The sequence below is a fragment of the Micromys minutus genome (genome assembly GCF_963924665.1).
Source record: "Micromys minutus genome assembly, chromosome: 7".
NCBI classification, from domain to species: Eukaryota; Metazoa; Chordata; class Mammalia; order Rodentia; family Muridae; genus Micromys; species Micromys minutus.
The window spans coordinates 11,343,274-11,368,557 of record NC_137976.1 but is presented as its reverse complement, the minus strand read 5'-3'; the positions used below and the strand labels follow the sequence as shown (position 1 = coordinate 11,368,557).

Genomic DNA, 25,284 nt, shown 5'->3' with positions numbered 1-25,284 from the left:
CCGGGCTGCGCTCCCCCCGCCCCCACGGTTCCTCGCCCTGGGGACAGCTGGCAGCCCAGCGCGGGACTAGACACAAAGCGGATCAGCCTGGGGGCGGGGGCCGACCTGCAAGGCTCTCCCTCCAGAGGCCAGTCCTCTGCTGCCCCTTGCTTAGGACCCTGCGGACACCAGGTCCCGCGTCCACGCCCTCCCCTCAAGCCTCTTCCACCCTTCAAAAGAAGGAACGTCCCAGACCCTCGCGTCCTAGGGCCAGAAGACCTGCCCCACGACAGCGGGTGGAGACACCCCTGACCAGAGAGACTGACATCGCGACAGGGCCCGCCCCTCTGCTTCCACCTCCTCTACTCCGCCGCCGGCAAAGTGCTGGGGGACCCAGCGGCTCGTCGCGCTCCTTCGGGGGTGACCCTCGGCTAGGCAGCCAGCTGGCGCCCGCGTAGATGGCGAGGAGCCCCCAAGGCCTCCTGATGCTGCTGCTGCTGCACTACTTGATGGTCGCCCTGGACTGTAAGTCTCTGGGGTAACTCCACCCCGCGACCCAGTCTTACCCACCCTCTCGTCTGGCTACACCAGCCTCCCGGAACCTTGCCTGCAGGCATGGCGCTGAGGGATAGGGGTCTGCCAGGTTTGGCAGTCTGGGAGCACGAAGGGTAATCTGGATGAGGGCAGGCTCTGGGCAGGGAGAGTGAAGTCCTGAGTGTCCTGTAAATAGTGTTTGGATTGGGGCAGTTACAGTTGAAGAAAACAGACGATTCTCCTTGCAAAGTCGGAGGAAGTTTTCAAAGACACAGGGACGTGATCAGAATGCAAAACTCTCTAAGTATTCAAGATGCGAAGAGCCCAAGAAAGATGGCATCCGGGGTTGGCGAAGGCCACTCTTAAGTAGCAGCGACTGAGGGATCAGTGGCACGGTTCCAGTGAAGTTCGCTGAGCCGCGGTAGCTTTTCGCCTTTACGCCCGCAAAACCTAGTTAGAGAAGTCTTGCGTGTCCACGGTAGCCAGCTGCCGTGTCCCCAGGGATGTCCAGCCAGCAGGACTGTGAAGATTGTTAGAAAGGCGCAGGAGATGAATGAGCACTCTGGCAGCTGATGTAGCAGACGAGGCAGCCCAAAGCCAGTTTCTCTGGGTGCTTGTAAAGAGGATTTGCGCGGTCCGCTGTGCTAATGTGATTTGAAATTTGATTTTGTTTTCTTCACGTTAACGTTTTAGGAATACTTAGAAAATCACTATCGATTTTTAACGATAAAGTCTTTGTTGCTTTTGTTGTTGATGATGATAATGATGTCCCCCCCCCCATTACCTTTTGTTCTGTTTTTTCTTTCCTGGATTGGGGGGTGAGTGTGTTGTTGACGTTCAAGTTCTAGTTACATTGCTTATAGTAGTTAAATTATTCTGCCCGATGAATGTCTTAACACTAACACTAAGGCTTTTTCTCATGGGAGCCCACAAAGTGAGTTGTCCCTCAGCGCGCAAACAGGGTGCCTAAGGACTGAGGGAGAGGTCTGTATCAAGCCAGGAAGTTGAAGATTCACAATGAAATCTTTATGCATTCTGAAATATCAGCTTGTAGAAAACGGAACCCTCAGGGGCTGAGAGGTATACTCGGATCGAAAATCAGCAACGAAGCTGAAATCTAGGAAAAGCTTAATTTAAAAAAAAAAAAAAAAAAAAAAAAAAAGCTAAAACTGTGTGTTCCTCCGAGCTCTTGAGTTTCACTTTAACAGGAGTGTGTCTGTAGTAGAACTGTTCATTTCAAAAACAAAATAGTTTTTCTCTGAGGCTCCCATTCAATTATCAAAATAGAAACGATAGACGCTGTTTGACAGTCCAGCGTAGTCAATCCGGTAGCAAGCAAAGGCTTACTGAAAGTCTAGAACGAGGTCTTGGATTTCTAGGTTATCTGTGGGCTCTGCTGACCCTGACACCTGTAAGGAGTAAGTTGGGAAGCAGTCTGGCATTTCAAGAGCATTTTCTTTCCTTTTAATACATTTGAAACTTGAAAAAAAAATTTATATTTAAAGAAGAGGGGCATTAGCATAGAAAGTTCCCACATGCTCCATTCTCCGTTGTCACCATTGCTGTCCCATTAGAGTGTCAGATGAGACACTCTGCTTAGATCTTTCTCATTCTTATAGAATGTCCTTCTCTGTTCTGGGATTCCACATTGGGTTCAATGGTCACGTTCCTTTATGCTCTGCTTGGCTGTGGCAGTATTTCAGACACCCCTTGGCTTGGGTTGGTTTGTTTTTATTTAATAACCTTGAGAGGTGCTGGACAATTACTTTGCTAAATTTCCTTCAACTGGCACATCTCAGATACGTCATTTGTGGTTAGATGACGTCATAGGATGTCTGGAGGAAGAACGAAGAGAGGAAAGAGCCATTTTCATGGCTTACCACTATGACTTTAACCTTCATCGCCTGGTGGAGGCAGTGTTTGTCAGCTTTCTCCACGGGTTCCCTACTGTTTCATCCTCAAATCCACACTACATTTTTTAAAGGAAAGTCAGTGTTTGCAATCCACACTAACACACAGAGGCTAGGTTGGTGATACATGATTATAATCTCAGGAGACAGGCGGGAGGAGAAAGGTCATTCAAGGCCAGAAAGGACTCAAGAACAGCCTGGATTTCAGTGAAACTATCTCCAGAAATAACCAAGGAATGAGGGTGGCAGAGGGTCTCGGAGGTAGAAAGTAAGGGCTAAGAAATAAGTACTTACATTACATGAACACACATATGTATGAGCATGTGCATACACACACACATACACAGAGCACATATACACGCACAAAGAAATTTATTTTATTTTCTTAATTTCTTCATAAATTATTTTGGATTTGTATGCTTCAGAAGTATGTCTTCTCAAACTTATTTACATACTTCTTTAATCGCTTATTTTAACATCAGCCCGGGCTTATTAATAAATATATAGTTAATATGTATTTGGTTGGTAATAGAATACTATTTCTTATTTATTAAAGAACTAGAACATCCCTTATGCTAAAGTTGCATACTTGTGTTTTTATTTTATTTTGGGATTTATTTATTTATTTTATGTGAGTACGCTGTCACTGTTTTCAGACACAGCAGAAGAGGGCATTGGATCCCATTACAGATGGTTGTGAGACACCATGTGGTTGCTGGGAGTTGAGCTCAGGACCTCTGGAAGAGCAGTTAGTGCTCTTAACCACTGAGCCATCTCTAGCCCCATCCTTGTATTTATAATATTCCTCTCAGACATAACTGTATTGCTCCTTTGTCCCAGCCCAACCATGTATACTTAAAATATCATGCTTATCACATTCTTTCTACATCTGTCAGCTTCTAATGTCTTTCACAGTAGGTTCTTGGGAATTTTTTGTTGTGCTTTTTATTTTTAAAGTATGAGTTCAATATGAGTTATTGAGCCATGAACATTGACTTTTATTTAGTTGATGTATTGGTCCCCTATCAGCTACTATAACAAAGCATCTAGGGTGATCACATTAGAAAGGGCAAGGTTTGTTTTGCCTCCTGCTTTCAGAGATTTCAGTCTATGTCTGGCCTCAACTGTTGTGGCTGTATTGACACAGCACATAGGGAATATGAGGAACGGAGTTCTGTCTCCAAAAAGGGGACTCAAGGAGAGGAAGAAATTAGGTGCCCTACTCCCCAAGAGCGCACTGCCAGTAATAAGTAAGAACACCCAGATAGCCTCACCTCTTAAAGGTTTTGCCATTTCCCTGTAGACTGTAGGCCAGGGACCATCCTTTAACACATAGGTCTTTGGAGAATACTCATCCAAGCTATAGTATCTTTCCTTGTCCAGTGAGACAGAACCTTTTTGATCGTTCACAGCTGTTCTTATTTCCTTGACTGGGCAAAGCACCTGATCCACAGTAGACGTGAGTGTATATCTGATTGATGATCAGGTGGCTTCTGAGTCCATGCAGCCAGCTATGACTAAATATCATAAACTAGATAGCTTACTTTTTAAAAAAAGATGTTCTTCTCTTTCAATTATAGATGCTGAAAGTTCACAGTGAAGACAAAAGCATGTTCAATGTCTGATGAAAGCTGTGTCTGGTTCATATATGGATCCCTTTATGACCTAATCCCTTTCCAACAGTCCTGTGTCCTAATGCCATCTATCATGTTGGTATCTGGGTTCAGCATATGACTTTGGTAGACACAAACACATTCAGACAATAGAATAGGATGGGGGTGACACAGGAAGGACAGACATGGTGGACAGAGTGAATTAATGATAATCCTGTAAATCACAAAACACCAACTTCAGGCTGAGTGGATGGACTGTCACATTTCTATAAAGTGATAGGCTGTTATTTCTTAAAACAAAACCAAACAAACAACAGGGGAAAATGAGTGTTCAGTGTTGGGAATGGGGCTGTGATGAGTATTTTGATCTCTCAGAGAGTACTTCCTGCCACTTAACAGACTAGTTGCAGCTGGGGTTTCAGATCTGGATTGGACCCCTAGCCAGCTACTTGGTCCATGTCTATAATCTCCCATGAAGTAATCATGGTTGTGTTAGGAAAGAAAGGTCTAGATCCTGCATACCTTCAGACTCCAGGGGACCACTGATAGGAAACTTCTGCCTTTTGTCAATGTTGTCAAGGACAAACATCACAATCAGCTGGCTGAAGGCAATTATTTGAGCTGGTACAGTCTCGATTATCTAAAGAACACAAAGGTCAAAAATGAGAGTTTGTTGGTGGAGCTGACAACCATTTAAAGTCTATGTCAGATACTGCACTTTTAAAAGTCCAGAAAGCTACAACCTTAAACAGAAAAGTGAGTTTCCATTGGCCAGAAAGTCTCATTTATTCTTTCACCTGTGCATGAGGAATGGAAGCCTGACAAGGACCAGCCCTGGCTTGGAGAAGGTTTCTGAGGAAGGGGTGTCTGGGAGCAGGGAAACAAATGACTCGAAGTCTAATTTTTGGTTACAAGATGACAGCCTATGTACTACTTGAGACAGCTTTGCAGATCTATGTTCTGCTTCCAAATGCCCAGTCTTTTATTTACATATCAATTCAGCCTTTACCCCAGGGTCCCTTTTGATTATCTCATGAATCAGCATTCCTGATCCAAGTCTCCTAATTTTTATAAGGAGACAGCAAGCACAGCTCCGACAAGAAGATAGCTGGGTGGGACCCTGCCCCAAAATGACCATTTCTATCCTGCCGGGACATGGACCTAAACTCCCTCTGTCCCAGGCTGACCTTGAGCTCCAGATCTGCCTGCCTTTGCAAGCGTAAACAAAAACTTTTAGCAGGGTAGGATCTTGCCCTGTGATCACCACTCCCTAAATCTCTTTATCTCCTCCTTTCCGACATGCTGGCTTCTAGTGCAGCTGTCTTTGTGCCTTTAGGTGGGTCTGTGAAGCTCCTTGTACAATTCATATTGCCTCCTTATATTTTGCACAGTTGAGACATTATATATTTTTGAATTCATGTTTTCAGAGTCCTTTCCCACAGCCTTCAGGGCTGTCCAGAAGGTCACAGCATTCTACCATTTTGCAGAGACATTAGCCACACCCTCAACTCCCAGGCTCACTCTGTCTCTGATTGTCAATTGTCTTGGAGTTATTAACCTTGGCAGAGAGGAGAGGACCTTCCTCAAAGGAGGAGCATAAAAATATGTACATTATTACACCCACAAGACTTATACATACAGCAACCACCAACACTTATGGAGGCCCACACCCTGCTGGTTCTGTTCCAGGAACTGGAACCATGTCATTCCATCCCTTACACAGCCAAGCATGACTCCCATGATGCTTTTGGACTCAGACCACCCACACCTTCCTTTGTTGAATTGTTTCCAAGGGGCTTATCAGCAGAGGAATGGGCAAACGCTGCTGTCCTTTTCCTTTTCTTTCTTTTCTTTTCTTTCTTTTTTTTTTTTTTTTTAAGGTCAAGGACCACCAGAGATCTGTTAAGGTTGTCATAGCAAACAAATATGTTTGTTGGTTTGTCTGGCTGCCTGGCTGTTTGTCTCATCACACGGTGTCAGTGGTAGGTTGCTGACTCCATTCTTCAGGGCTCAGAGGAAGGTGAGGGTGAATTTAGAGAAGAGGAATTCGAAATGGCTCAGGTGTTTCCTTTGACAAAGCTAGGAAAGGAAGTCTTAAAACTGAGTACTGCTTTCTTGGAAGGCCTTACTGTGCTCAAGTGCAGGGTTCAGAAAACTAACCCAAATGATAAGTTGTCTGTTGCTGTGAAAATAAAGGCCATAACAATACAACACTAATTCACCATGTTAACATTTCAGAAATATGAAATAGACCTCACTGAGAGAAAACTAATTTGTCCTTTTTTAAAAGAAATACTTCTTTATTTAATGTATACGAGTATACTGTAGATCTCATTACAGATGCTTGTGAGCCTCCACGTGGTTGCTGGGAATTGAACTCGGGACCTCTGGAAGAGCAGTCAGTGCTCTTAACCACAGAGCCATCTTTCCAGCCCACCAATTTATCAATAAGCATTAAACCTTCTGGGAGTTACAAGGGAGAACTTGTGTCTCAGTCTTGTCCAGCTTTTCGAAGCCACCATAGGGCCTACCCATCTTCAAAGCCAGCACCAATGCCAAGCAGCTACCGCTGTGGTTCCCACCCTTTTGTCTGTTTCACCTGAGTAATTCAGGCTAATGTAGCCATTTCAAAGTCAGCTAATTAGCAGCTTCATTTCCATCATAGCCTTAGTTTCCATGTCCAATGTAAAGTAACATTAATAGGTTGGGAGAACAGAATATGAGCATATATGTGCTAAAGAGGTGTGGTGAGTGTCATGGTCAAGAGCATCGTCTAAGGGAAATAACCTTTAGCTGTAGACTGTCATTCATAGTAATCTAAAGCCATATTCTTGCTTTGCATTTGACTCTGTGGTCCAGTGGTAAAGAACATGTAGTATGGGCCAGAGTAATGGACTCAGTCAATAAAGGTACCTGTTGCCAAATCTAATGTGGTTTGATCCCTGGAACCTATGCTGTAGAGAATATTGACCTCTAAAGTTGCTTCTGACCACCACATGCATCCCCATACAATAATAAATAAATGTTGAAGAAATCACAAAATGTTCTGTGATGCACAATTCTCTTCTACTTCCCGGCTAGGTGCCCTGGTACCAATTATTTAATTTTTCTGTCAGTTTACTCATCAGTGATGGTGATAATCCCTATGATGATGTTGACCTTATAGCAGTTGGCAGAGAATTAAATGTGTAGCAGTTGTGGGAGAATTAAGTGCATTGACACAGTTAGAAAATTGGAGCTACCAGCCAGATGTATTATGTACACGTTAATCAGTTAGAGTTATGTTTGGAAGAGGCCAGACTAGATGGGGTATGAAGAACTTAACACACAGGTACAGGGGACTATCAAGTGGCAATTCTTCTATAATTATTTCTTAATGGTTTATTAAAATACACACATACTTAGTCACACAGTTTATATGCCCACAGAGAATTGTTTTAGATTTGAAAAGTACCTAAATCTAATGAGGGACTTGACAAATTAGCCTTGGATCTTTATGGTTCTCTTCCCACTCATCTCCCTCTTCCTTTCCCTCCCCTTCCCTCTTCCTCTCTGCTTTCCCTACCCCTATCCCCCATCCCTCTCCTTCTGTAGGCATTAAACCCAGCACATGGTCTACCAGTGATCAATTTCTCGAGCCTGGAAGAAATTTTTAAAAGTAATGTCTGCCACAGGTGTGTCCAACTTCCTGTTCACCTAGGATATGAAGCACTAGGTCTTTGGTTACTATTTACCTTCTTCAATTTTGTTCCCTTTTCTCACTCCTGGGTCTATCATTCTTCAGCATTTGTTTCTGAAAATCTCTGAGTTGCCACCCTTAAGAAGGTTATTTTGTTTTATGTATAAACTCTGTCTCTGCCTCTGTCTCTCTGTCTGTCTGTCTGTCTGTCTGTCTGTCTGTCTCTCTGACACCTGCTTAAATAGATATTTAAATGAATAAATAAATGTCGATTCTGCTCAATGGGAAAGGCCACCAACTTGCAGCCTTTGGATGGGCCAGTGAGTGGGTAGGAAGTGTTCTGTGGTTTGAATTGTTCCTTCAGTTTATGAACCTCCAAACTAAGGACCTCACTGGCCCAGTGCTGTGAATGTGAAGGATACAAGAGAACACAGTTATTTGGGTGCTGTCTTAGTTTTTAAAGTCTTGATCAAGAATCCTTGTGACCTTAACTGACAGGAAATTTGGGTCTTTGTTAGAATCCCTGTCTCTCTGTTTCTCTCTGTTTCTGTGTCTGTTGTCTGTCTGTCTCTCTCATCATCATCACCAACATCATCACCAACACCCAGGTTTTAATTAGTTGTATAAGATTTTATGTTTTGTTTTACTTACCAACACTGTCCTTTTCCAAAGGAACAATTTATCTGCCTTTTTTTTTTTTTTTTTTTTTGACAGTTTATCTTTTACACACTGAACTTGATACGAAAATTTTCAGTGCTCAATAATCTCTAACTTTTTGGATGCTGGTTTAATGCCAGAAGGGGAAGATTCTACAGAAGACATGGGTACAATGAAAATAGCATGTAAATCACCTTCAGGTCACACGGTGCACACAAGGTAGAAACAGATGTTATATTGAGAGTTGGAGCCTTTCCCTAAGACATCTCAGTATGTCTGTGCAAATATGCTAGAAACCAAAACAGTTCTGGGGCCAAGCCTTTCAGACAAAGCAGGGTTCAGCCCGTAGAGTGTAAAGACACCACTCCTTGTCTCCTTCTTGCTTTGAGTGTCCAGTTTGCTTGCTCTCAATCTGCTGCACTGTTTGATCTGTTCTCAATACGTATGTAAAGTAACATATACACATGGTAAAGCCACCCAGCATGCAAAGGCCTCCTTTGCAGCATCTGATTCCTGTTGTGTGACTTCTGGGTAACTGCTCTTAAGTTCTTGCCTACAGTTTCAGGAAATAAAAAACAATCCCATGGAAATGCAAATATATCTATGTAGTTTCTTCACAAATGAAAAAGACAAGCAAGGTGCTGCACTTCGAGACAAATAAATGGCCATCCATTCTGTGCCAGTTTGGGCTACATAAGAAATTCCATGCCAGTTGGGGCTGTCTACTGAGACCCTGTCTCAAAACAGAGTTAAGGTCAAAGTTTGCTCTTTTGTGTCCCTGAGCAAGTAAAATTACACTGTAGAGTATGTATGGTAGAATACATGTAGTGCTCTCTCCTTTCTATTAAAGGTTCTTTTAGTTAGCAACAAAGTCCCCATGCAAAAGTTAGGTCTCACACTTGGGGCTCACAATAATGTCGCAGAGAAGCCTTTAAATTTTTTTATGCCCAAATGCAACAGAAGCAATCCACTCAAAACTAAATAATGGCAGAGAGTAATTAACACAATTGAGGGAAGTAGACTTCCAATCCAGGGACCAAAGCTCAGAAGGGAAAAATGCCAACCTCAATCCAATTAGAAAGTCCGGGTAAGAGGGTGTGTGCCAGACTCAGAGAGAGTCCGGGCTACAGCTAAGATTCACAGACAAGGGCAAACGGCTGCTATTTAAAGAGACCAGACAAGAAGTAATGACCACAAGTAAAAAGAGAACGTGGTGAGCTGCTAGAGAAGTGCTAATTTTGAACGGGAGGCTGGTGTTTATGTTTTAGAAAACTGCTCTAGAGGTATTTTTAAAAAGGGGGGGGATGGGTAGCGGCAAATGTGACCCAATGGGATGAACTGTGACTCAAGTGTCTATTTATTTATTTATTCATTTATTTGGATAAACGTAAACCTGCAGCCATTTATATCACACAGAAAATAATATTATACTGCATAAATGTATTTGGGGCTGTGAGATCATTTCAGCTGGGCTCATAATGGTTCCAGAACAGGTGAGGTGTGTGTGCGTGTGTGTGTGTGTGTGTGTGTGTGTGTGTGTGTGTGTGTAGCTTCTATTAGTATGTATTTTTGTTGTCATGTGTTTTAACCCTTAGGTAAATTAAAATAGGTAAACTGTAGTTTATTTCTTTTTTTTTATCATAAAATTAAATGTCCTTTTCCTGATAAAAATCCTAGGAAACATGCTAAATTATAAACCCTGATAGTTCATATTGTGGTGGGCCAGAAAACAGACAGGGCAATGCTGATAGTTCTTGGCTTTCCTTTCTCATCCCTTTTATCCTGCCCAGGCCTGTAACCAATGGAAGGATGCCAACCATAGTCACAATGGGTTTTTCTCTTCAATAATCCTTCCTGGAAATGGCCCCTAAGACAGACTCTCACCAGTGCCTTAGGTGTCTCTAATTCTAAGCTTGTTTACAATAAAAACCTTCCATTACACCTCTCTACAGTTAGAAAGAAATATATTCACTGGCCTGCCTTTCAGAGTTGTAAGACATTTTACTGGTTGTCTAACTGTAGAAACACACACGTCTCTTATGTTGGTCAGTCATGGCTACAAACTCAGATGAATCCAACAGTCCGTCTTGGTGGAGTTGCCTGAAATTAAACAAAGGATGCTGGAGAGGTGAAATGTACACTGTGGAAGGTAGGACTCAGACTTTTCTCTCGTGGGCAAATCTCTTGGCCACTCAACTAGGATTACAGGAATCTGTGTCCCATAATTGATAAAAGATTATTAAAAGGGATGAAAGATAAGGCTGATAAAGTGGGCTTTGTTCCCAAACCCCTCATAATGTTGCTAGGCATTCTTGTCAAATATTCATAACATATTCTGGCATCAACCTGAAAAAAATGTCCTCTGATCCAGCTGGCTCATGAATCCCCTTGGAGGGTATTGTTATCTCCCAAATGCCAAGATTGGGTCCATCCCGAGACTCTCTGCCCTTGATGTACCACTCCCCATGACTGACCGAGGGTGTTAGAATGCTTGGGGGTAAAAATGTCACTGTCTGGGGCAATTACCTTCAAACTTTATTACTAAAGGCCATGACCCAACATAAACATATATGAATATATACATATATATATGCATTTCTATATTTCCATATCAACACATGTTGTGTCAATTATAAAAACATATAGACTAAGAACCGATGAATAAAATAATGGAAGCCAATAATGATGAGCAGAAACGGGATGGTGACTGACCGTCCTTATTGGAGCAAACTGTGCAATGTCTAGTATTGAAGCACTATGAGGTTGGTACATGACCAGACAGACAGACAGACAGACAGATAGACAAAAATTAGCCTAATGGTGTTTTGGAAATTAGCGATGTGTGTATGTGTATTCATGTTTGAAACTAGGTGGAATACTCAATCCATGCTGCCCTACTAAGTGGTAGCCATTTGGGGAGAAAACATGAACCTCAAAGAACACATTCATTCCAAACAGATCACAGATCTGAATCTAGCAAGAAAGCAAGCAAAACCACTCCCCTCCAGAAATAAAACACACCGACTAATTTTCCCTTTCCCACTGAGAGTGAATGAGGGTCAGGAAAAGAAAGCGCCACAGAATAAGTCAGAACAGTCGTGACGGAGGAACAATATTTTACAATTTAATTCATTTTTGTAACCCACTGGGTTCATCTAGTGCTGCTCATAGGCAGGTGTGAGGATATCCACTGGAGAATGCACACCCTACCAGAGACCACACCCCTGAAGAAAACCCGACTCTTCCTCCCACAGCAACTTCCCACCGGAACTCTGGAGGGAGGGGGGGGGGAGGACGACTCCTGAACCCCTCCCATTTGCTTACTAGAACATTGAGTCCTTTGAGGTTGCAGGGGTCCTCCGTAGGGAACATGGCTCCCGTGAGTTTGTGGCTGCTTTAAAAGGCAAAAGAAACTGACCAGAGTGAGTTTTGTGGTTTGAGGACCTATCCACCTTTTGTGCCCCTCCCCCATGCTTATATTGATTGCTAATCCCAGTGCCACTGTGCTAAAAGAGGCAAGCCTTTGGGACATAATCAGGTTGTGAGGGCACAGCCTTTGGGAATGGGATTAGTGAGCTCACATAAAAGGCCTGAGAACAGGAGAGGAGGGGGATGGGAGAAAAAGCAAAAGGAGATAGAAAGAAAACTAAGGGAGAAAAAAAGAGAGTCCTGGGGGGCCTCATTCACTTTTCCTTCTTTCTGTAGTGTGGCAGCAGAGAAGTGCTTTCTAAGTCCATCTATAAGAGCTGGCCCTCCTAGACTTTAGGTCACATGTCCCTCTGTCTTGGACTTCCTGATTCCAGACCATAAATAATAAAATCCTGCTGTTTATAAATACGTGGTCTAAAGTTATTTATCATAACAACAAGGACAAACTGATATCAGTCTCTATAGCTTTACCAGGGTGGTCTATATTTTAAGAAAAAAAAAGAAGGAAAGAAACAAAGAAAGAACAAATGGAAGGAAGAAAGGAAGAAAGAAAGAAAAAAGAAACAAGAAAAGGAAGGAAGAAAGAAAGAAAGGAAGGAAGGAAGAAAGAAAGAAGAGAGGGAGGGAAGGAAGGAAGAAAAGAAAGAAAGAAAGAAAGAAAGAGGACAGGGGGAAGGAAGGAAGGCAAAGGAAAGAGAATTATCTTTAAGTAAATTTTTTAATGCATTCAATCTATTTCAGAATAACAGAAACTCCTTTAAAATACCCAGAATAATACTATCATCAGGAACTTGGAGATCCTGCATTTAGGACAAAGGCCACTGCATGTCACCTTGTAGGTGTTGTTCTTGCTACCATACTTTTTGCTGCATTGCTTTTGTAAGGTGGCTTCCACAGCTGATCCTCAAAGGGTAAAACTGCCGATCAGACAGCACATGTGGCATGCACCTACCGATAGTAGGAAGAGCTGGTACTGCAAATCTGATTTATTCCCAAAAAGCAGCTAAAGTTTTTCCCTGGGTTTGCTAAACAAAGATAATTTGTCTGAACCTTTCCTGTCTATCCTCTGGCTCTTCTAATCAACAAAAGAGAGTACTTACAGAGATTTATAGGGCCATACAGCCAACATTTGACATAAACTCAAGCACACTTAAAACTATTCCTACTTCCATAAATAACTCATTTTACATTCAAATTCATTGATACTCAAATTTTAATGGGGCGATCCATATGGATACTCTCTCTCTCTCTCTCTCTCTCTCTCTCTCTCTCTCTCTCTCTCTCTCTCTGTGTGTGTGTGTGTGCTCCTATAGGTGCATGTATGTGTGGTGTGCATGTAGAAACCAGAGATCAGCTTTGAATACCATTCACCAAGAGCTATCCATTCTAATTTTTGAGAGAGGGTTTTCAGTTGACCTAACAGGAAAGCTGGCTACTGACAACGAGCCCCTGGAATCTTACTGCCCCACATCCTCAGTCTTGACATTAGGAAGCTACCACCAGGCCTGGCTTTCCCACACAGACCTGGGGATTGAACTCAAGCCACAGCAAGGGCTTGACTAACTGAGCAACCCCATGAGCCCCGTCTGCTGTCTGTATGTAAGCGATTTGCCATATTGCTTTAACCTTGATGACACACAAGCTCCTGGGAATGCTTTCAAGAAGAAAGTGGTTATAGTGGGAAATGGAAGAAGTCAAGGCTTTAACTGCCAAATTAGAAATAGCCTAAAGCCTGTGTCAGCAACATGTATACATTCCCCAGCCATTTATGTCAGAAGCTATTTCCGTATTGGGGACCACTTTCCCCAAATACACTGTGAGTTCATGAGCAAAGGATGTGGACCAGAGGAACAACTTCCTCTCCAGCCCTTCCTTACATCTCACTTTTCATAGAACATATACACAGAGCTTTAGTGATTTGAATAAGCAGTCATATCTGTCTTGCTTTCACCATTCCTGTGTCCAAATATTTATCTTTAGTTGGAAGATAGTAAAAATCTTCTAATTAATACAAGAACACTTGTGAGTAGACTTTAAAAAAAGATTTATTTATTTATTATATATAAGTACACTGTAGCTGTCTTCAGACACACCAGAAGAGGGCATCAGACCTCATTACAGATAGTTGTGAGCCACCATGTGGTTGCTGGGATTTGAACTCAGGGCCTGTGGAAGAGTAGTCAGTGCTCATAACCACTCAGTGGTCTCTCCAGCGTGAGTAGACTTTTTATTATGAGGACCGGAATGAGTGAAGAACCATCACTATCTGTTGGAAAATAGACAACAGTTGTGGAGGTGACTAGAGAAACATTGCCTTTATAGAACAAAGCTATCTCACCAATAGGTTGACTTCTAACTCGTCTCTGCATAGGACAGTGGGCATCTTTTACTAGCAGCGATACTGGTCCTATCATCTCTGACATGGCTGTCTCAGAGACAGGGGTAGTGGGCAGAATTACCTTCGCTTGTTGAGTTCGTTAATTTCATGAATTTTGCTTGTAATATATACATGCCCTTGTATACTTTATTAAATTATTAATATAAATGGATTGTGGAATAGCTCTACTGGATACCTCCTCTTTATGTCTCAATAATAAATATGAAATTTGTTAAAAAGGCATAATATCAATAAAATAGAACTAACATTCCAAGACTGAATTAGATTGGCTCCTAGCAATTCCTATGTATGGCCTTAGAAAAGTTACTTTAATTCATTTGGGCTTTGTTTTTCTTATTTATACAATAAAATAGTTTTGATTTAATGGTAATTAGTGACTCCTAACATTTAACAACATTTCTGAGTGAGAAACTATACCATATTTAGTCTTTGATAAATTTATTTCATGTATACATGAATGGATTTTATTTTTGAACTCTAAACTATCTCCTTCAGAAGACAGGAAAGCACTCTCTAGGGGAAGATAGGATGATTAGCAGGAGCAACACTGAACTCTAGGGGACGTGCTTGGTCAAAGATCACAAAAGAGTGAAGGCGAGCCAGAAAGAGTGCAGAGAAGGAACACATTCACAATGCCAGTGTCCTGGTCACCTGACAGGAATTCTGTAAAGCCATTTATTTGGAGGTCAGGGAGAAGGAAGGGAAAGGCCTGGGCAAATGAAGAAATGAGCAGCCAGAGGACTAAAGGCAAAGAAGGAACAAACTTAAAATGTGTCCACTGTTGAGAATACCTTCAAAGAGATCTTTCATTCTGCAGTCTCATGTCAACATGCCTCTAGGACACATGTCTCACTGCTTTGTAGATGAGAGCCCCACACTCTCCTTTGAACCAGAATAGGAAGAACATTCTGGAAAGCATACGGAAAGGGAGGAGTCTGAGATTTCAAGAGAAATGTTATCTTTGGTGTCCCTAATCAATATGAAACCAATGGGACAAAGAGTCTTCCACATTTAAATTTATACTCAGCATGAGTATCTACAGAGATGCTGTAAGCATGACTCTTGTTCTGTCCTGGTCAAAGAGGTAGATGGTTTAAATATCTTAGTGTATCTTTAAAATATTTTTGAGCACTAAGTATGTTTGGACTATAGCTGTCTCTTAACATAATTAACTGCCTTCCATGTTCACAAACCAATCTCAAAGCAATATTAAAATGAAGTATAAGCCATAAACCTATAATAAATATTTTATTGTAAAAAATATTTAACTAAATATAATTTCCAGATATAAGCACATCCAATATTTTGAAAGATTTATTACTCAATTATACCATCTAACAGGATCACAGATTGTATTAAAAAGGAAGTAGAAAAAGAGGCAATTAAAGATATATATTAAAGAAACCATTAATATTTTTCTTTTCAATAAACTTTTTATTGCTGAATTTTAATACAGCAATATGGCTGCTCTGGCAACTGATCACATCCAAAGATATGGTCCAGCGACAATGCAGACACACCCCGGATTACAGTATGACGTGCCTGGAATGCAGACATGCCCTTAGCACACACCTTTAATCTTTAACAATGAAGGTTATCGTAGTTTGCAGAAGGAAGAAGCCAAACCTGAAAATGACGTCTAATTGAGGGGCAGACAAAGTGATGAGTCAGTGGAAGATTTAACAGGATGAGGCAGAGATGAGACATGCAGAGGAAGAGAGGGTACTAAATACTAGCAAGAGAACATAAAGGGGTGGGTGGGGGCATCTCTGTCATGCCCCACCTGCCAGCGCCATGTGGCACCTACTAATATTTTCTTAAACAAAGTTAAATGATTTTTATGGCACAGGTTTTCTAGGTTGTGTTTGTGTATGTGTGTGTGTGTGTGTGTGTGTGTGTGTGTGTATACATGACTTCCATTCATCGCTTCTCTCCTTTCTCTCCTTGTACTGTGTGGGTTCTTGGGACCAAACTAAGACATGGCAAGGGCCCTTACCCATGAAGCATCTCCCTGGCTCCCGTCCATTTTCTTCAGTCTATACATGTGCACATTTTAACAGCTGCAATGTCCTATCTGAGGGATGGATGCAAGCTGCATTTTGAAACAAAGGATATCTTTTTTTCACTAACTCCCTTGGTCATATTTTACAATGTCTTTTGTGTTTTACCACAGTTCAACTTTAGTTTCTATGGCAACAGGATAAATAAGAAAGTACTTGGAACTATTTTAAAGTGTTGTGTCCAGGATTTCTAACTTTAGAAACCAACTTCGAATCATGGTCCATTACCAGGTAGGTACACAAAAAAGTTCACAAAACAAAACTCTCAAGCTTTTTCAGGTAAAAATGTGTTCATGAATTAAATCAGTAGCCATCATCGAGAGACGGTGTTGTCCATATGGACGGGGAAATTCCATTGCTCCCATTTTTACATGAAGAGCTTCAGGTGGTCAGAGCTGCTGAAGAGGAAGAACTACTCTCCTACAGGAACAAGCTCCCATGTAGGCTGTTCACTCCCACGGGGTCACCCCTGGACACACGGACATGCAGGCGATGTTAGACTCAGTATTTATGAAAACATATATGTGCATATGTGTACATATATGCATATATGTACATACATCTAGGAATGATAGTTAAAAAGAGAATTATGAATTTTTGGGTGGAGCACTGGAACAGTTGGTCAGGGGAGGAAGATAGGAGTGGAGTGAATCTAGCACACAGGTATGCAGTTCCCAGATTAAATAAACGTAGGGTCTGAAGCCGTGGCTCAGCAGTTAAGTACAGAGGGAGGATGGAGGTTCAGTTCATAGCACTCACATGGAGGTTTACAACCAGAGACTCAAGTTTCAGGGAATCCAGTTTTCTTGGATACTCATACACATAAAATGAAAATAAAAAGCCACTTAAAAATCCAGAAGTCTTTAAAAATCAAAATAATTATATTTTTAAAAAGGGAGAGAGTGCTGTGCTTTTGAGGAGAACTATTTGATTGCTATCGAGATAAGCAGATGCTGTGGGGTTACCTGGCAGTGACTGGGAATTTAATTAGCATCTAAGGGATCCAACTTGTATCAAAATGAAGAATTCCCCTCACATGACCTTCAATCCTCATGGTCTTCCAAAATCCAACCACAGACTCATCCAAGTGAAAAGTGTATAATTATCTAAGCCTATAATTTGCACTATTTAACCTCTAGGCAATTTTGTAAGTCTCATCTTTCTAAATATACAAATTTCTATTTTAATATGTAGTAATGAGGTTCTTGATTTTATGTGGAAGGGGTTTTGATTCTCTTGACTGAATCTAGATATAACTTTCTAAGATATAATTTTCCAGGATACTCATGAATGAGCATTTGCTAATTAAATATCTACTGTGTTGTTTTCTTTCTATTTCTACTTAACATTAAGAAATATCACATTTAGTTTTTTAAATATAATATATATGTTATATATATAATATTATCAATATATTTTGTTTCAAAGCGGTTGCAGCCAGCGCTTTTTTCAGAGAACTCCTGGGCTCGGGAGATGGCTCAGTCCCAAAAGTGCTTCCATGCAAGCATGAGGACTTGAGTTCGATTCCCAGTGCCCACCAAGAAAGTCATGTTCAGTGAGTCACACTTGTAGTCCTAGCCCCAGTGTCTCAAAGCCAGGAAGATCTCTGGGACTCACTGGTTGTTGGCCATTCTAGCAGAATTGGTGAGCTCCAGGTTCCAGTGAGAGGCTGTCTTTCTGCAAACAAGGCTCACAGCTTCTGAGGAACATTTAAGGTTAACCTTTGCACTCCTCACTCATGTGCACACGTGTGCAAGTACCAGGACTCATCTCCCTTGACTCAGAGACGTTCAAGTAGAGTTAAGAACCAATGAATGAAAATGAACAGATGACAATTATATACATTGCATCAGTGCGTCAAAGTTTTTGGCTTGTGGCAGTAGAAGACAGGAAGCTTATTCTATGTATGTATGTGTATATATATACATATGTATATGTGTATGTATGTATGTATATACATGTATGTATGTATGTATATATATATGTATGTATGTATGTATATGTATGTATGTATATATATGTATGTATGTATGTATATGTATGTATGTATGTATATATATATGTATGCATGTATGCATGTATATATATGTATGTATGTATATATATGTATGTATATATGTATATGTATATGTATGTATATATATATGTATGTATGTATGTATACACACACACACACACACACACACACACACACACACACACACATCCTTTCCTGATAAGACAGCCTCGGAGAACTCTGCCACTGCAGCAGGTGTGTGCTGAGAGGAGAGGAGAAGCCAGAACGCCACTCCCAGGCTACTACAATAGTCTCAGCAAGAGCCTTTTGCGCTTAGACCTTATTGGTGGGAGTAGGAACAGAGGGGAGCCTTCAGGTTGTAACTGCACCTCAAAAAGAGCGAACAGAGCTTACTAATAGACTGAATTTCTGTTCAATCAGTGGAATAATTAAGGAAAACGCGATTTTGGCCAGAGCAGCTATAGCTGTTGAATGTCACTGTCCAGGGTGGGAGAGATGGAGTAACCTTAGAAGATACTATTTAGATACAGGGTTTGAAAGTCTCTTAAATCTTCAAGTTGCAAGGCTGAATAGACACTTGTATCTGAGCCCAGAGTTTGGCAAAGATGTCTAGACTGGAGATAAACATTTACGAGTTGTTGGCACTTGTCGCTGCTTCATGTCGGGATTGTCTGGCTCGCATCGTTGTGAAAAGAAAAATGGATAGAGAAGAGGAGGCAAGCATGAAATCAAGGGGAGGAAAGGTCAGAGAGGTCTGTCCAGGGTGCTAAGTGCAGAGACATGGAGAAGAGTGCGATGAACGGGGGTGACTGGGGTAGCGAGGAAGCTGCCACCATCACTACTCTGTTTCTCAGGTGCTGCTGCAATAGGCCAACAGTGCCAGCAGCGGTTAAAACACGTCAGCAGGAATGGGAGAAGAGAAGCAAACATAAGCCCTCCTACTCTGAGTAGCCACTGAAATGAAACTGTGCTAATTGTTTTGAGAGACGGGGCGGGGGAGCGAGGGAGCGCACCTACCAGTTTGTTACTTGATAGTCCATCCTACTGCGTGGTTATCATGAAGTCACTTTGGAACACTGGGTTTGCATGGTCACTCTGTATAAAAAGCATCAGACAGCAAGGAAAAGGGAAGAAGTAAGAAGTAGGTATAGGGAAACTATTACGTTCCAGGATCTAGGCTAAGCAGTTATGGACTTTAATTGAACCTTTACAAACCAGTGAAAGGAGGCATGGTCCCCATCGTTCTGTGGGTAAGTGAGCCAACACTATATCTTACCCTGACTGACATGGCTCACACATGATCTTGTTCCTTCTCAGCTGGCTCTGAGAAGCCAGGAATATACCTCTAATGCTAGCTTGAAGGGCTGAAGCCGCAGGATTCAGAGTTTGGGGTCAGTCCAGGAAACATAGAAAGACTATACTTCAAAAACAAAGTAAACGAGTTTTGTTTAAAGATTCCACTTTGGGCTGGCAAGATGGTCCAGCAAGTAAAAAACACACCAAATCTAATCAGTGCTTCCATGATGTGCATGGGTGTGGAGTCATTCACTTGTGAAATGTAGTCTCACTATTTTGCTCAGGCTGGTCTTAAACCTTTAGGATAAAGCAAACCTCCCCCCCCCACACACACATGCATATACACACACATGCATACACACACATGCACACAGAGATGCACATACACACACACACACAAACACACACACACCAGGGTTCTCTGTAGCCCACGATGGCCTAGCAGTGGCTATGAAGCTAAGGATGATGTAATGTCTGATTTCTCTGCCTCCATTTCCCAGGTTCTTACAGACAAGCACCATCACGCCTGGAGAAACGTTCTTCTGTGCATATATTTGAACAAAAAAAGAAAAGAAAAAAGAAAAAGAAAAAAAGTTGAATTGTCAGAACAACATAGGCAAAATATATAAGAATTTAGAGACATTTTGTTTGTATATTTTATATACTTAATTTTAACTAATACATAAAAATATAAAAATGGAACCTGTCAAAGGAGCAACAAGCAATGTTTTGTTACATATATACATTATGGAGTATCTAAACCAGTTCAAGCCCATCTATCACCTAAAACATCATTTCCCTATTGTAAAATTTCTAGAATAAAATTTCTCCATCTTAAGAAGAAAATCCTATCTTTTAGCCTTTAAATAATACAATATATTATTGCTCCTTGTAGTCACCCATAGCACACCAGAGCTCCATGCTCCTTTTAAAACTATCACTTAACACCTGTGGACCAGTGTCCCCCACATCTTACCCTGAACTTCTAGGTGGCCAGCTTTTGCCGATTCCACCTAAGTGTGGCAGCTTAGGGTACTTACCATTCTGGCCTGACTGGGTGCACTTAACAATCTCCAGTTAGTATTTCTACAGATGACAAGACTCATTTTTTATGACTGAATAGTATTCCAACAGTATAGCGTATAAGCGTGTATGCGCCACATTTTCTCTACTCGTGCATCAGCTGATGGACAAGTAGGTTCTTTCTTTTCTTGTCCATTGTGACCAGTGCTGCAATGGACACTGGAGCATAGATGTCTCTAGCATGTCTGCTTTATTTCTGTCGGATATGTATCTAGTATTGAAGATCAGTTTGAATAGATCAATATAGAGGTAGTTGTTCTGGGTAGCTAATATTTGTAATACATAAAGTATATGAGGAGAGGTTGACAGCTATGTCTACTTCTTTGATCTTAAGGATCTTTGGCTACTACACTTCTCTCAATTCCATTTACTTAAAAGATGGCTTGATTGAACTTGTTTAAATAGGAAAAGGTCCTAATCTAATCTTAAGACTTTTAAATCACGGTAAATGTTTAAATATTCTAATACATCTGTCTTGCCTTAGCTCTTCCAACTCAGACTTCACTTTTTAAAGCTTGTACCTAACAATTCTTTTTATCAAGACAAAGTGTTGGTTTCCACCTCAGCATTGCCATCAACCGGGGTCAGGAACGGCCTCTGTTGGCTTCTTTACTGGACCAAGTTTTCTTTTTCAGTGTAAAGTAGGAAAATAAACAGCAATACGTTATGTAGGCCTGATGGTTGAAGTTCATGGCTGTTTTAAAGTCAGCTACAAAGCATCTTCAGTTCTTATGAATGTGTTTCAAAACCACTGGCAGAAGTTCACACAGCAAGGCAGACATGACCATTTCCATTATGGGGAACAGTTCCTGCTCAAGTCCTGCCTCTTTGGAGGGGACCGTGCACCTCTCCCCCCCCACCACCACCACCCTGAAACTAAAAATAAAAGTTCTTGTGTTTCTCTGTTACTTATCTAAGATAATCTGCTAGGACAATGGATAAATATTGATTTTAAACTACTATAAGATATTGTTTGGATTAACATACTTCATTTAAAATGATTCAAAATATAAAGTATGATAGGGGTTTTCATTTTAAAAGTAAAATACAGGCAGTATCTTGTATAAAATTATTATGAAATTGGACAGAAATCATCCTATACTTTAAGTAAATAGTTAAATCATCGTGTATTTTTAGAATGACTGGTAATGATTGCACTGCTACGACACATTGCACAGGTTTATCAGGAGGAACTTGACATTCTGTAGAATTTACTATGGACAATACTTATAAGGCTAGTAGTGTATAAGAAAGTACTCCCACAAGGTAGGAATTAGAAGTTAGATAACATGGTCATCTCTCTCATAATCATTCAACCATATTAGATCTAAGGAGAGGGGAGAGAAAGATGGAGAAAGACAGACAGACAGACAGACACACACACACACACACACACACACACACACACACACACACACACATAGCTTGCAAACATTTGAGGGAGTGGTAATGGGCAGAGGACAGAGGACAGAAGCAGAGGCAGAGAGGCAGAGGCAGAGGAGACTGATTTTTTTCTTTTTGAGAGAGAGAAACCAAAAAAGAAATTATGCAACCATAAGCACTGACATCTGGTGCACACGGCTTTGTAACTTCTGAGTGTGGGTATTCTAATGCTCTTGACTTTGTAGCTGCTAAGAGCTGACATCCACTTTTCCATGTTCTGCTTGGCTCCTCTTAAGATGAAGTCAACAGCAAACGAGGAAATTACTTACAACGTCAAATATCAAACTACACACATCTCAGTGATGCCAAGGAACAGGGAAAAGACTCTGAGATAACACGGGTGCCTTGGAGTGTATCACAGGCACTCCTCAACAGGAAACACATCTACCTGGCACTGACAGTCATATTAAAATTATCCACTGCCATTGTTAAATACTCCTCAATTTTAATTATCTAATTACTATGATCAATATATGACTTTTAAAGACCAAAAGTCCAAAACCCATGTCAAAATTGGATAGTTACTTTTTAGTAGACATGAGTTTAAAAGCAGCATTACCACGGGAACAGGAAGGAATATAGCAAAGTATATAAAAATATGCTGTATGAAAATTTTAAATAAAAAGCAAGAAAACAATAGAGTTATCTAATAAGTCATGTTTGGTTCAATTTGATCAGCTCGGGGTAAATGCCTAAAGCCTGCTTTTTGAATCTGAGTTCAAGAACTAGAACTCTAGTACTGAGTCACCAATTCTGGCTCGAAAAATCTGAAAATCAGCGTGAAATATCTTGGAGTCAGATTACGAACTTGTTCGGTGGTTGTTTTGGCCATGGGACAGGCAAATGGTTATTCCAGTTATCTCTTCATGTTTATAAAACCCCTTTAGCAGGAGCTAGAGAGATGGTTTAGCAGCGAGAGCAGCTGCTACCCTGGCAGAGGCTGGGGTTTCAGTCCACAGCACTCACATGGTAGCTCACAGTCACCTGAAAGTCCAAGTCTAAGGAATTCTGTGTCCTCTTCTGATCTCCAGAAGCATCAGCAGGCATACACACAGTGCTCATCTATACATAAAGGCAAAATACTCATACATTAAACAAATCCTAAAAAAAAAAAGTCACTTAGGTATCAGATGCAAGAAAGCGCTTCTCCCTCCTACCAAACCCTACCTGCCCACACCCCTGCTCAGTGCTGTTTTACACCCTCAGTGGCCTCTGAGTTCCACTTCTGTGTCATAATAAAGCAATTTCAAGGTCACTGATAACAGCCCAAATGTCTTCAAATGGTTTAAAGCAGTTAATACAAGTTATTTTATTGTCAAAATATTCTCTAATATTAACATCCTGTCAGATTCATCTTTGGACCAGCATTTATCCTGCATTAGCTTTATTATTGTTTTCAACATTTTTCTGAAGCAGCAGACATAAAATAGAGTCTAATTAAGGGACACTCATTGGGACCAATCTTGGCCTTGGTATCAACAAAGACCCTGGACATGGGGTATCGAGGACCTCCGTATAAGCACATTCTTTGTAAACATTTCAAGAATAGTGTTTTCCTTTTTTATTTCTTCATAGTAGTAGGGATTTAAACCAAGGGCCCTATATATGCTAGGCAGACATGCTTTTAACCTAGCTATGTGCCTAGTTTAAGAAAGATTCTATTTTATGCTGTCTTTCACAGTACATATAGGTATGGGCTTGCTATTTATTTATTTAGCTCCCCAGACTGACTACCATAGGGCTTGAATAGATGAAGTGGTCTCCAAAGACTCTGATAATTCCACCTTTAAAACACTGAGGATCTTACATGAGCAATGAGTTTATGTGTACATCCATGAGTTCTATCAAACTTTGATCTTTAACACAGAAGGTTGCGAATTATTTTTTTGTTGTAAGTCTCTGGTAAGATGAAGACAAAGAATCGGAGCCTTTCCATGTCACACATGTGGTACCAATCAAAGCCTACTGACAGAAATACTTCCAGAAGGCATCTGAAAGCCAAGGGAAACCGCCCTGCTTATTGTTGCTTCAGGTTTCCTTTGATTAGTCTTCAGGAAACCAAAAGAACAAGAGCCATTTATTTTAAAGTGCAGAACTTGGAAACAATGGCCTGGCATTGTTTGACTGTCATGTTTGTGATCTGCAGGCGAAGATCACGCACACTTAGCTACTAACCTTCATTTCTTGTAAATCCAAGGGTTATAATTTCCCTTTTCTTTTGATAAAGGCAGTTCTCTGACGTACTCTCATAAAAAAAAAAAAAAAAAATGATCCTACACCTCCATCTGTGAGCACACACAAAACAGACAGGTGCTTGGGCAGGTCAAACAAACAGATTTTTTAAAAATGGCTTGATGAGTATCTGCACGCATTTGAATATCTAGGACTTTAGGATGTTTGTCCCGAAACGATCAAGGACATCAGGCTAGTGTGTGCAACTAGAAGATGATCCCAATTTTTTGAAATTCACTCAGATCAAATATTTAAAGACAGTAGCAAAGTTTTTTTGGTGCCATATACTGAGCGGTCAAGTGCACTTGTCATGCTTGAGGTGACACGGTTGTTTGGGATGTTCATGACTGGATCTGCAGTGTAATCAAAGGGACAACTTAAAATCTGGAAGACCCCAGCCTCAGTAGCACAGCGCAGAGAGAGGCAGGAAAAGAATACCCGTGCTCATCAGGATAAACATCTGAAGAGATTTCCATTGCCACTGCTGTCAGTTGGCTGTTTTCTTATTATCATGTCCACTCAAAACTACAGCACAAAGAAAGTCCAGATTTGTGGGAAGACTAAGTATATAAAACACAACCCAAGTCTGTTACTGACCAAAGTAAGACCTTTTCATTGTGTATGTGTGTGTGTGTGTGTGTGTGTGTGTGTGTGTGTGTATGTACATGTGTGTCTGTTTTATCCTTCTACCATGGGGTTCTAGAATCAAGCTCAGCTCACCAGTTCACAGACACAGACACACACACACACACACACACACACACACACACACACGGTACATGAAGTTGGGAGGGGAAGGATATGTTTTAGGGATACAGGAAGAGTCAGAGGGGAGTCGAGTCCATGGAGATGGATATGATTATATTTTATTTTATATGTGTATGTAATCCTTCTTAATGTATGCAATTGTAGGACTACTAGATTAACTCCACAATTAAAATGAAAGAACTGATA

The 25,284-nt window shown here is 41.0% G+C and overlaps 1 protein-coding gene across 1 annotated transcript in view; it reads left to right on the top strand.

Moving 5' to 3' along the window:
- Positions 1–262: 262 nt before the first annotated feature.
- The window catches only part of JAM2 (junctional adhesion molecule 2), a 49,780-nt gene continuing 24,758 nt past the window's right edge, over positions 263–25,284 (top strand). The window contains exon 1 of the mRNA XM_080919465.1: positions 263–504. Coding sequence (XP_080775591.1) covers positions 438–504 — 67 coding nt within the window. The 5' untranslated portion in view covers positions 263–437. The remainder of the gene's footprint in view (positions 505–25,284) is intronic.